Source organism: Megascapheus bottae, chromosome 23 (assembly GCF_031878675.1).
Source record: "Megascapheus bottae isolate mThoBot1 chromosome 23, mThoBot2.hap1, whole genome shotgun sequence".
Lineage (NCBI taxonomy): Eukaryota > Metazoa > Chordata > Mammalia > Rodentia > Geomyidae > Megascapheus > Megascapheus bottae.
This window is the reverse complement of record NC_143531.1, coordinates 16208186-16220416: the sequence shown is the minus strand read 5'-3', so window position 1 is coordinate 16220416 and position 12231 is coordinate 16208186. Positions and strand designations below refer to the sequence as shown.

At 35.8% G+C, this 12231-nt stretch overlaps 1 protein-coding gene across 1 annotated transcript; it reads right to left on the bottom strand.

The window, feature by feature from the left end:
* Positions 1-10565: 10565 nt before the first annotated feature.
* LOC150047375 (protein shisa-5) lies at positions 10566-11195 on the bottom strand. Its single transcript, XM_090356574.1, has one exon. It carries the CDS (start codon positions 11122-11124, stop codon positions 10711-10713), a length of 414 nt encoding a protein of 137 aa, XP_090212700.1. The 5' UTR covers positions 11125-11195; the 3' UTR covers positions 10566-10710.
* Positions 11196-12231: the final 1036 nt, after the last annotated feature.

Sequence of the window (12231 nt, the reverse complement as noted above, 5' to 3'; positions counted from 1 at the left end):
GAAGAGCTCAAGGACACCGCCCAGGTCCAGAATTCAAGCCTCATGATCGAAACAAAAACAAAAACAAAGACAAAAACAGAGTCTCAAGAGGAATTTTCTGTTTGTGATCTTCAGATATCAGACTCCTGAGTGACTAGGATTATAAGCATGAGCCAGATTCTTTTTATATATCCATTAGATTTATATAAAATATGTTGTATATTATATCCAAATCCTATATTAATATGCTAATTCCCTCCTGAAATTAATCAGATACCATCATCAATTATCTCCTATATTACTCCTTCTTATTACATAAAGCAATTGTTTCCAATATTGTGTCTCTGTTGAAACACACCTCAAGAGTGCAGGTATAGTTCCACTATATGGCTGTTTAGCTGAATTTGCTTATGTATGCTGGATAGGGATTTGTTTTCATTTGTCAATTCACTGACAGCACACATCTGTATTCATGAGTGGTAGGAATCTATCCATTTCTTTCTGAACACCATTACAACTTTCGAGTCTTGCCAATGTTATTGTAAATTCTTTCTTTCAGTGATTCAAATTTAAAACCAAAAAAGGATACTTGTCTTTCCTTCTTCATTATTATTCAAAAACTATAATAAAATTAAGTTCAAAGCCTTCCTAAAATCTGTTGTTTATGATTTCTTTTTTCATCCTAACTTCTTACATGCATTCAGTCTGGCTGTCTAAAAACGTATATATGGTCTTCACCCTTACAGCACTTAGGACCTACATCTTCAACTAGTTTATTCACTCTAGTAGAGATCGCCTTAATCAAGCTTCTGTCAGAAGCCAACACATCCTTGTAATTGCATTTCAAATTAAATTTAGAGTCAAGAGATTCATTTGTGACTGTTAATTACTAGATTCCACACAAAAAGAAGAAAATGCATCCTGCCTCTATTCTGGGTTGTGCATTTGTGATGCATCCTTTTCTTTTAAACTGAGGGCACATCACAGATCCAGGAAATGGTATTTCTTTAGCAGTAAAGGAAGTGAGTAATATATATGAAGAGTTTTGCTGGAATGGAGATGATAAGGTTGAGGATGGAACAAACAAACAAGCAAACAATAAAACAGGTGCTATGACAACCTGATGATCTTGTTTCTTTCATTATTTGTATACATATAATCTCCATAGTAGATATTTCTCATATTGGTGCAGATGCTTCAGATTCAAAAAGACTGATACAAAAGGAAAAGGAAGATGGAAACATTGCCCAAATTAACTCACTAAAGAATAATATTGTCTACTTACTTTTGCAGAAAAACTTGTAGCATGAATAATAACCCCATCATATTAATATGTAACAATGTAAAGAATGATACATGATTAGAAATAGCAGAAATGACTGGGCCACCTTCAGACAACCTTAATTTCTGTGAAAACCACTTGCTGATTTAAATTGTGCACTATATGGTATATGGCTACTTGGTTTTCAGTATTTGTCAAATCAATAACAAGGTGCAACAAGCATCTCATACATAACAGTCAAGGGCTATTTCCAAAATTAATAGAACTACACAAGTTATAAGCAAAGCTCTGGTGGCTCACCCCTATAATCCTACCTACTCAGGAGACTGAGATCTGAGGATCATGGATCAAAGCCAGCCCGGGTACAAAAGTCTGTGAGACTCTTACCTCCAATTAACCACCAGAAAGCTAGAAGTGATGCTGTGGTACCAGTGTTAGAGCACTAGCCTTGAACTCAAAGAGGGTCAGGGATGGTGCCCAGGCCCAGAGTTCAATCCCCATGACAGACAAATATAAAAAATGCAAAGGCAAAGAAAAAGAATATACAAATAATGAAATATGCTGAATTATGTTAACAAATTTGCATATTTCTTTCCTACTATTCTTCCTCAAGAAATGGTAAAGATTACTGATTGACCTATTTTGATCATAGCTGAGAAAGAAATAAAACCCCATTATAGTAGTTAATACTTGTGCATAAGAATCACAAATGGCATAGATTCTTACTCAGGAATGTTGTAATTTCATTAAAAAAAATTATAAAGCATATGTACACACACACATGTATTGATAGAGAGAGTGCTAGAACTGGAAAAATTGAAATAAACCTTTCAATATATTTTGGTATTTTGGTATGACCACTTCAGAAAACAAAGTTTTGTGTGTGTTAGGAAAGGTAGATGGTATGGATTTGTCTTGTATGACACAGCATGCTCTATACTATTCACACCAACTCATTCCTTTTCCCATGGTCTGGTTGCAAAGGGCACCTGAGGTGTGCTTGTAGATGCTGGGAAGTAACTGTCCAGACAGGAGAATGCTTCTGCTCTTAGAGGTTCATGAGTCCAGTGGGGTCAGATAAGAGCTGGATTTACATTCAAGCTTTTCCACTGAGTCACACCACTCAACCTATGTCATTGTCTGTTTGGCTTGATACCAGCAATAACTACTAAATAATGACTTATTGTTTATTAGCCCTTGCTGAGGACCACAGTCTTACATGAATTTTGACTCACATGTCTTTTAAGAGTCTGTCGCTAGTAGAAGGCACCCAAAGGGAAACAGTAAGCCTATCATCTTTTCTCCTATGATAGAATGGGTGAATCTTGTTTTATATTCAGGTAGAAAATAAAGACAGGTATGAATATCGAACTTAGAGATCTCCAAGGAGATTTTAATTATAGATTTAAGAAAAAAATTGTCACTTGGAATTTCTATTGTATATAAGAATATTCTTTTCAACTAGAAGGGAGCACAAAAATAGAGCAAGATAAAGAAATAAAATACTGATCTTAATAGAAGTGCTTACCTTAATAGAAAAGGAATTAACTTTTAGCATTAAAAATAAAATTTATGGCTAACAATTATTTACTTGAAACTTACATGTGCCATTCTGTATGAAAAATTTCATACTTTTATTTTGCTTCATGATACCAAAACAAGACAGACAGTATTATCCGTAGGTGATAACAAGGTTAGAACTAAATATCCTAGTAGAGCTAATTATCTATATTCAAATTCATATTGAATTGAAATTGCAATAGCAGGAGTTGACAAATGCCAAATCCCTGTTACCTGGTTTAATTGCAAAGAAGTACTAAAGAAAATGATTTTCTTCCTTCCCTCCCTCCCCTCTCCATTTCCTTCTTTCCTTCCTTCCTTCCTTCCTTCCTTCCTTCCTTCCTTCCTTCGTTCCCTTTCTCCTTCCTTTGCTCCCTTCCTTATTTTTGTCTCCCTCCTTCCTTTCTCTCCCTCCATCTCTCTGTCTCCCCCCTCTCCCTCCCTCTGTCTTTGTCTCTCTGTCTGTCTCAATCTCTGTTTCCCTCTTGTCCTTGGGCTTGAACTCAGGGTCTGGAGACTATCCCTGATTTTTCCCTCAAGGTGGGTGTTCTACCACACGAACCTCATCTTCACTTCTGGCTTTTTTTTCCTGGTTCATTGGAGATAAGCGTCTCACAGACTGGCTTCTAATGGCAATCCTCAGATCACAGCCTTCTGAATACTTGTAATTACAGATTCTGCCACCTGGCAAGAAAGTTTATTTGTATCTCCTAAGAAATAAAGAAACAAAGCCTTGAAGAGGTTGGCTATACTTTCAAAGTCACTCTTGCCAGTGATACAGCTGAGACACAAGCTACCAACTAATTTTAACTATAAAACTATTTACTATATATCATTTACTACTATATATCATTTTATATCCCTCAATGTAAGCAGTTATATTACATATAAAGCCCAGGCATGAATATGCATGAGTGTATAGTCATGTATGCATATACTCACAAGTATACACACATACACACACATGCACACATACATACAATTAGGTATTATGTAGCCACAGACTAAATAGTGATGATGAGTGTCGGAAACTAAAATGCAAATATCACAAGAAAAAGTAAACTCTTGTGCTAATGCTTTGTAGCTTGCCTTCTGTCGACTCCCTAGAAAGATTCCAAGTTTATGTTGCAATAAAAAGGACAGGCACTAGTTTCAGCCCATTGACCCACGCTACTTTGGATTTTAGTGTGAAAAATAGAACATCAGAAATAGACTTCGGTGTGAAATTCATTGTTCTATAATTTGCCCTTGGATAAACACACAAATGGTTTCTATGCAGTATTAATATCTATCATTTAAATAATTCAGAATATTTAAAGGGATTGAAATAAATAAAATGTGAAGTTGCTCGCCTTTAGAAATAGTTGCTAAAGCCTGACATTTTGTTCAAAAGCCAACATTCCTCATGTTTATTTCTTTTCTTCTTGTTTCCTTGGTAGTATTCAAGTACGTATAAAAGAGCATACATATTTGTTCTCTTATTCATTTATATGCAGTAAGTCTGGTATATATCTCCCCCCACACACAGTGGTTCTAACAAATATGACAGTGAAATAAATAAGAACAAGCTTCATAAATTAAGTCATGGAATGCTACTCTTTGGTGTATAAGTGGTTTCTGGAAACAGTATATGTTACTTTATGCTCAACCATAGTGCTCCTCACACTTGATTAGGCAAAGACAATGGAAAATTGAGGCAGAGAAAGTTCTACTGCTTGTTGGTCTACATGAACCTCAGCCACTCTTTTGGATCTGAACCTGAAACCAAATATGAAGTAGGTTGTTTTCTAGATGGAAGGCCTCTCTCCTTGAAAACTATAAAATAGTCAGATCCATCTTCTTGTGAGCATCAGGTTAATACTCTTCAATATGTGTTTATGTGCATATATAAACGCTGTGGACAAGATTCCCGAGTTCTTTTCAGAGAAAAGGCAACCTTTCAAAAAGCTCACATATCCAAAATGAGAGTTCAAGTCCTAGTCCCCTTTTGCTATTGTAAGTGTGTTGTGTCTGTATGCTTACTGTGTTTTCGAGGACAAGTTTGAAAATGTCTCACCATGTTTTCTCACTGGTAATGACCCATACAGCAAGTTTTATTCCCTTCCCTCTCAAGAATATTCGTTGAGATGATATTTAGACCTTTTCCTTTATGTTATTAGTGCAAGATTAATTTCTAGGCAAGTACAGTTTTGGCAACCACCCTTGTCCTACTGTAGACATAAATTCACATGAAGGGTTTGCAAGGGTGTCTGCAGTCTTCAGAGTATGTGTACACAATATGAATCAGAGTGGCTATATACAGATGGTTCTGACTGATGAAAAACTGAACTATTGGAAGACCTGGGTTTGGATCAGGATTACAGATATTTTTCAATTAGCTCATCTGCTGTTTTGCAAAAAGTTCATCCAAAAGATGTGACAATAATTTACTTGTTCTTGTGCTAGCCAAGAATCAACTATACTTCATACAGACTATTTGTCCTTTGGTTTGGCATAGATTCCTCCACTTTGTATTATTTATTGTTTTCATCCATCTTCATCCATCTATGTCACCTTTCTGGCCTTTGAGTTCCAAGACAATGAAAACATGCATGTATTAATTAACCATTTTAACTAAGTCATCCATTAAGCCAAGCTTTTTAGTCAAAATGATGGACTGTTTATATGAATGGAAACAACCCAACAATGATATGTGGATCTCACTGTAGCATTGATCCATCACTTGCTAAATGTCAACAAATGTGCATTTGTTATAAATAATGGGGAAATATGTGCTCAGGTCAAAAAAAACCCAAAAGATGAAGGGAGAGAAAAATGGCTTATAGAAACTAAAATTGATTACCTACCACCCCATGTGCACAAGTATAAGAAGATTGTGGTTAGGGGAAGGACATTATAGCCATTTAACTATATAATGAATGTGATTCATAACCTGTAATTATCAGAAATTATGACAGCTAAGGTTAGCCAGTATCTATACTACAGTTTCAATGTCTTGGGTTAGTTTCCAAAATGGCTAAAATGCATAGAATTCATCCCCAAATTTATTTTTGTTTATTTGTTTTTTATATAGGAACTCTGGACAGAATGCCATTGTTACAGAACCATTATCTATTGCCTAGGAAGTCAGAATTACTGGTATAAGCTACAAATATACCCATCTTATATTTTCTTCTTGACTGTATTTTAAGTACATATCAGATACTGTATGCTTGGAGACACAAAAAAAGTAAACCAAATTTACTTCAGGAGAAAACTTGTTTAAATAATGAGTAGTTTTATTTCCTGTCAAATATACTTATCTCGGATTAATTTTTTAATATTGAATGATTTCATAATAAAAGCTTATGTGGATAGCAATTTGGGATATAGCAAATCTGACGCATCAGTGATTAATCTTGTGTTGTAGGCAAAGCAAACTTTTCAGAACTTAGTTTCCTCAGACAGCATGCCTCTAATTCAGAAATTGATAAGATTATTGTCAATATGCTTCTTTTATCCTAATGAAATATTTTTTCCCAATTCCTTATGGAAAAAATTAAAATTGTTATAATTCTGTTCTTTCTTGTCAGGAACATACTACCTTGAAAGGAGGTCATAAAGGATGAATTCAATGTTTGTTATTTTCAGTTGTACATCTTGTTCTTCAGCTCTCAATTTCCAAACATGTGTTGTTCAATTCCTAATCAAGATACAACAAGTTGAGCTATTTTTATTAGAGGAGTATCTAACGCTATTAAAAATTATTGATATAGGGGCCGGGAGTTTGGCCTAGTGGTCGAATGCTTGCCTAGCACGCACAAAGAGCCAGGTTCGATTCCTTGGTACCACATATATAGAAAAGAGCCAGAAATGGTGCTGAGGCTCAAGTGGTAGAGCTCTAGCCTTGAGAAAGTCTAAGACAGTGCTCAGGCCCTGAGCTCAAGCCCAGGACTGGCAAAAAAAAAAAAGAAAAAGTGATTGATATAAAAAGTTGATTATCAAAAAACATAGCAAAAGAGAAAATATATTATTACAATTTGCAGACAATAAAACTGTATCTGAGAACATGAGAAAGCAATTACGAAATGATTCATAATATATGAGAATGTGTTCAGTAGCTTTCTTAGCAATTTAGTTTTAATTTTTTAAAGAAATACCTTTTACACAGTCCAATAAGGAAAACATTACTAAATCTGAATTAAAAAAAAACTACCAAGTCAATAAATAAGAAGGAAAGTACTGAAATACAGTTATATAAGAAAGAGAAAACTTTATAAACAAAACTTATAAACATCATTAGCAACATTTAAAAAAAGACTAAAAATGAGAATAATCAAATCCTATTTTAAAACATTGCCACAATAATATTTCAGTATTGTTTTTTGCCTTTGCTGAGTATAGTCCACTGATTCCAAAATGATTTTACAGGTAAAGTGAGTAAAATATATTAACACAGATGTGTGCATTGTTTCACACCCCAACGGGTAACTGCATCCTTAGGAATGTAAGAAAATGGATGAATACCAAAGACAGATATAAACAATATTAATTAGTTTGTGAATAAAATACTTCTGCAAGTTATTTTAATCTAAATTATTCTTTTAAGCTCCCATAAATCAATTGTAAAGCTTAATGATAGCATATTTACCTAGCACAACTTAGAAGAAGTCATAGAATTTTATCCATCTCTAGAATTTTTCATCTACACTCTCCCAGTTATTATCTCTTCCCAAAGGGAATCAGTATTTGATATCTGACATCATTTTTTGTCTTAGGCTTGAATTTGTTATAAAGGAAATCAAATAGTAGTTATTCTTTTGAGCCCCACTCTTCTATTGTTCATTATGCCTATAATATTTCCATGACTAGCTTATTATTCTGCTACTCTGGACATTTACCTTGTTTCATATTTTTGGATAAACTATAGAAATTTTATTTTGGTAAGTAGTTAATTTTTTACCTAACATAGAATTCAGATGAGGTTTGCTGAAAAAATACTTCTTCTTGTCAAAGCAAAAGTAGAAGCACGCAATAAACTTTTTCCTATGTGAGTTTTTTTTAAAGATTCAAGTTATTTTTCAGTATAGGAATCTTGCCACTTCAGAGCCTGGCAGAAATTTTTTCAACTAGTTCAAGTGATAAAAATAGTCCTTCCTAATTAGGTTAGTTTGGGCAGTCATTTATCATTTTCAAAGCATTCAACAACATTGGGATTAATTATTCTTTAAATGTTTAAAGAAATTCATTTTTTCTACTTAAAATATTTATTTATCTCTGTTATTTTAAAGCGGATATACAGAGGAATTACAATTATGTGAGTTGAGTAATGAATACATTTCTTTTTGTACACTGTCTTCCCTTCTTCCCTCAAGTTTTGCTGAGACTTCTCCCGCTGTTGTAAATCCTGATTTCTTTATGCATGAAAAGATTTATATGCTCTCTGTCCAGATATTCTATTTTTTCCCCAAATTCTCAAGTGAACTGATCTAACTCTAAGTCAATCATTTTGTATCATCATCCAGCTAGCTTAGTTTCATTTCAGCATCAAGTATTCTGACACCAGCAGTCTGTGAGAATAAGTAAAGTATAATCATGTCAAGATTTAATTTCATAACAGTAGGAAAATTTCTCATGGAGCCAGCCTATGAGGTTATTATAATATCAGAAAAGAAGCCAATCAGCCTCTCCTGGATATAGTATTCTATATAAAATACAAACTATGTAATATGCTGTAGTTTTAGATAACACTGAGCAGCAGAAAAAATACTATTCATGAATTTCATTAACATTTACAATTTTTGTAATTGTCAATGTTTGAACTTAAAAGAGAAATCTGATTACTCAATGATATGTAAGGAGAAATAAATGCACTGTCCATTTATTGCCCTCAAACCTCTCACTCTATCTAACATGGTACATCTTCTATATTTCAACTATTCCTAGCATGAAATAATGGATGTTTCAATTTTCTAAGCTGCATCTTACAAAAATATTTAATATGTTGACCTCCTCATGTATTTGTAAAAAGAATGATTTATTTTTTTCTGGTCAAAATACCTGGTTTTTAAATAATGTGTTTCTAGAGGTTTTTTAAAATTAAGTAATTTATTTATTTTGGTTCGGTGCCTTGAACTCTGGGCCTGGGCACCATCCCTGAGCCTCTTCAGCTCAAGGCTACCATCCTACCCCTTGAGCCACAGCACCACTTCCTGTCTTATGGTGGTTAAATGGAGATAAGACTCTCACAGACTTTAGTGCCTGGTCTGGCTTTGAACTGTCATCCTCAGATCACAGCCTCCTGAGTAGCTAGGATTACAGGGGTAAGCTACCGTGCCCCGCTTTATTTTTTTTTTTAATTAAAGGATTTACTGAGCTTTGGGTACTCCAATGACTTGTAGTTAAACCAATTTATTAAAGTTATTATTACTTCAGTCAGAAATTATTTGCAGCAAACTATAGATAATGGAATAGCAGAGTTTATAAATTCATCTAAACATCAGTTCTAATAGGAAAGATAAGTATTGTTGTAGTTATTGCAGTGTTTTTGTTTCTTTCTTAGTAGCTCTGGGAAATAATTTGGAAAAGACATTGTACAATGAATTTCATTAGTCTTAAGAAAGACTCACATGTGGAATAATCTTTTCCATCTCACCTTTCTTACTGAGACAAACCATATAAAGTCCTTAAAATCTCAACGAAATAAATATCAAAACTATGAAATGGATGATAAATGACTTAATTTTTAAAAAATATTAAAATACCACCTTTTGTAACAATTCCATAAACAGCAAAATTACAGAAAAACATATCAGCTTTGTGGCATCTAAAAATACTCGCTTAACAATGAAACATCTCTGATTTTCTATGGGATGAATAGAACACTTCTGTAATTTATTTTATTTATTTATTTATTTGTTTATTTATTTATTTATTTTTGCCAGTCCTGGACTTGAGCTCAGGGCCTGAGCACTGTCCTTGGACTTTCTCAAGGCTAGAGCTCTACCCCTTGAGCCTCAGCACTATTTCTGGCCTTTTTCTACGTAGACGGTACCGAGGAATCGAACCCTGGTCTTCGTGCGTGCTAAGCAAGCACCCCGATCACACATTTTAAAAAACAGAAAATAGGCAAAAAGGTATGGCTAAACATCAAAACAAAAGACAAAAATAAAACAAAACACTACAGGGTGGAAACCTGAGCGTGTTGGTAGAGCTCTTCTCTCCGCTTACCTGTAGCACAGGCCAAGCCAGAAAACTTCCATGTGGCTAGCCAGGGCTATGAGTGAGTATGGCTCTCCACACAGACCCAGAGATGACATAGGGACAATCCAGAGGGACAGTCCCCTGTGATAAATGGACCTCTGCCAGACGCATTTTAATATCAGGAGCTAGCTGACCCCTTATCAATCATGAGCCAGGCTCTTGGATAGAAGGGAACATCTGCCCATTTATCCCTACTTGCCTATCTCATGGCTCAGACTTGACAAAAACAGCACCCCAAAACCTGGGGATTAAAAACATGGAACCTCCAGTAGCAATTGGTCACTCATCAAACCAGGATTATGTGCAAAAATACTCACAAAAACAAACAAAAAGAAAAACTGTGCTACCCTGGTCACTTTGGGGTGAGTTTGAAAATAACCTTCCAATAACCACCCCCACCCCCATCTTTGAATGTGCTTTGTGATTAAAGGAAAGCAATTCATTTCAAGTGGAGAAGAAGAAAAAAGTTTGGTCCTGCCCTCCTCAGGCAAGGATTGGTCCACACCCAGTCAACATCAGGAGAATCCACCAATCTGGATAGGGCTCACATCACACATGGGCCAATAAGGAACCAGCATGCCACTCATTCACACATACACATGCGTATGATGTTAACTGAGTGGCAGCCAGAAACAGGAGGGGTGTGTTCAAGGGGCTGCTTTCGGGGAGTCCATGTAGGCTGGGTTGTAAGGAGGCTGGCTGGTAGGGTAGGGTACAGCTGCACCTCCAGCCAAGGTCTCGTGGTAGGCTGGTGGGCCCATAGGCTGAGCTGGGTAAGGGGGTGGATACTGTGTTGGGTAGGGTGCAGTTGGCATTCCAGGCTGGGGTGGCATTGGATGGTAGCCTTGGTACGTGGGTCCTGGATAGCTGGGAGGCACATTTGGGGGTGGAGGGTATGGAGCATGTACCACTGTGGTTGCTGTGGTGGTGGTCACGACAGGGTGTGGTCGGCGACACATCTTGTACAAGCAGCAGCACGAGCAGGTAAAGCAGACAATAATGGTGACAACGGACAGTACCAAGATGGTGAGGCCAATGGCGATTGTGGCTCCAAACCCCATCTCAGCCTCCGCCTTTACCCAGGGACCTCCAGCACCCCCAGACTTCCCCTTTTCCCATCAGAGGCCACAGTCACAATCTCCCTCTTCTGTAATTTAATAGATAGTTCTTAAGGGAAAGTTTAGGGAATGAATTCAGTACTAAGACTTCAACTTCTTCGCAGGACTCAGCTCCACTTTCTTAGTAAAAGCTCACTAATTTTCAATACTAGTGAGTCCCAATTACTTCTCTCATCTGACCTGAAAACCCTGATCATATGCTAAAAGAAATGAATATGAAATCCTACTGTGAACTGATAGATGGTCTCAAAGATGTCAGTTGCAATTGCTAATGGTGCTATCTGAGCTCTATCCTTGCATACCAAATAAAGCTCATAATCATTTCTTTCCCATCATGATCTTTTGCAAAAATCTTAGCGGTAGTTTGTGAAACTCAAAAATTTGTGAAAAACTGTTTGAGTAACCTCCTATTCTGTGTTTCAGCCATATCAACCTTAACTGTTGTGAGAATGAAGTCACAGTTTCATATTGTGGATGTAACTGTCTTCTAAAATGTAGGAAAATTGCTCAGGAAGGAAACAGCAGTCATTTCAGCACCATTCTTACAAAATTGGAAGGAAAAATGTTATATGATGTGTGTTTGTGTCCCACAAAATCATGAGCAATTTGAAAAAAGAAAAAAAAATATATTTCTGTTGTTTTTGAAATCACCTCAATTTTACTTGAGAATCACAGTCTTGGCCCTACACATTTCAACTTTTGTGAATGTTCTGCTGAAAAAGCCCATATTGTCATATCTACCTTAGATCCCATCTCCTCACTGTTCTTTTCTCCACACTGATCTACCACCATTTGATAAAAGTGAGTTCAGTTCACTTATCTCTCACTTGTATAATACAGGACAAGCTTCCTGTAAAAGAAAACATCACGCAACAAATTAAACACACACACACACACACACACACACACACACACACACAGAAACAAAGAAACAAAAACAACATCATAAGATTCAATGACTAGAATAGGAACAGACTTGTTTGTTAATGAAGCACTATTGCTATCTTCACTGTTATCAGTCAATATAAGTATTTACCACACATGCAAATG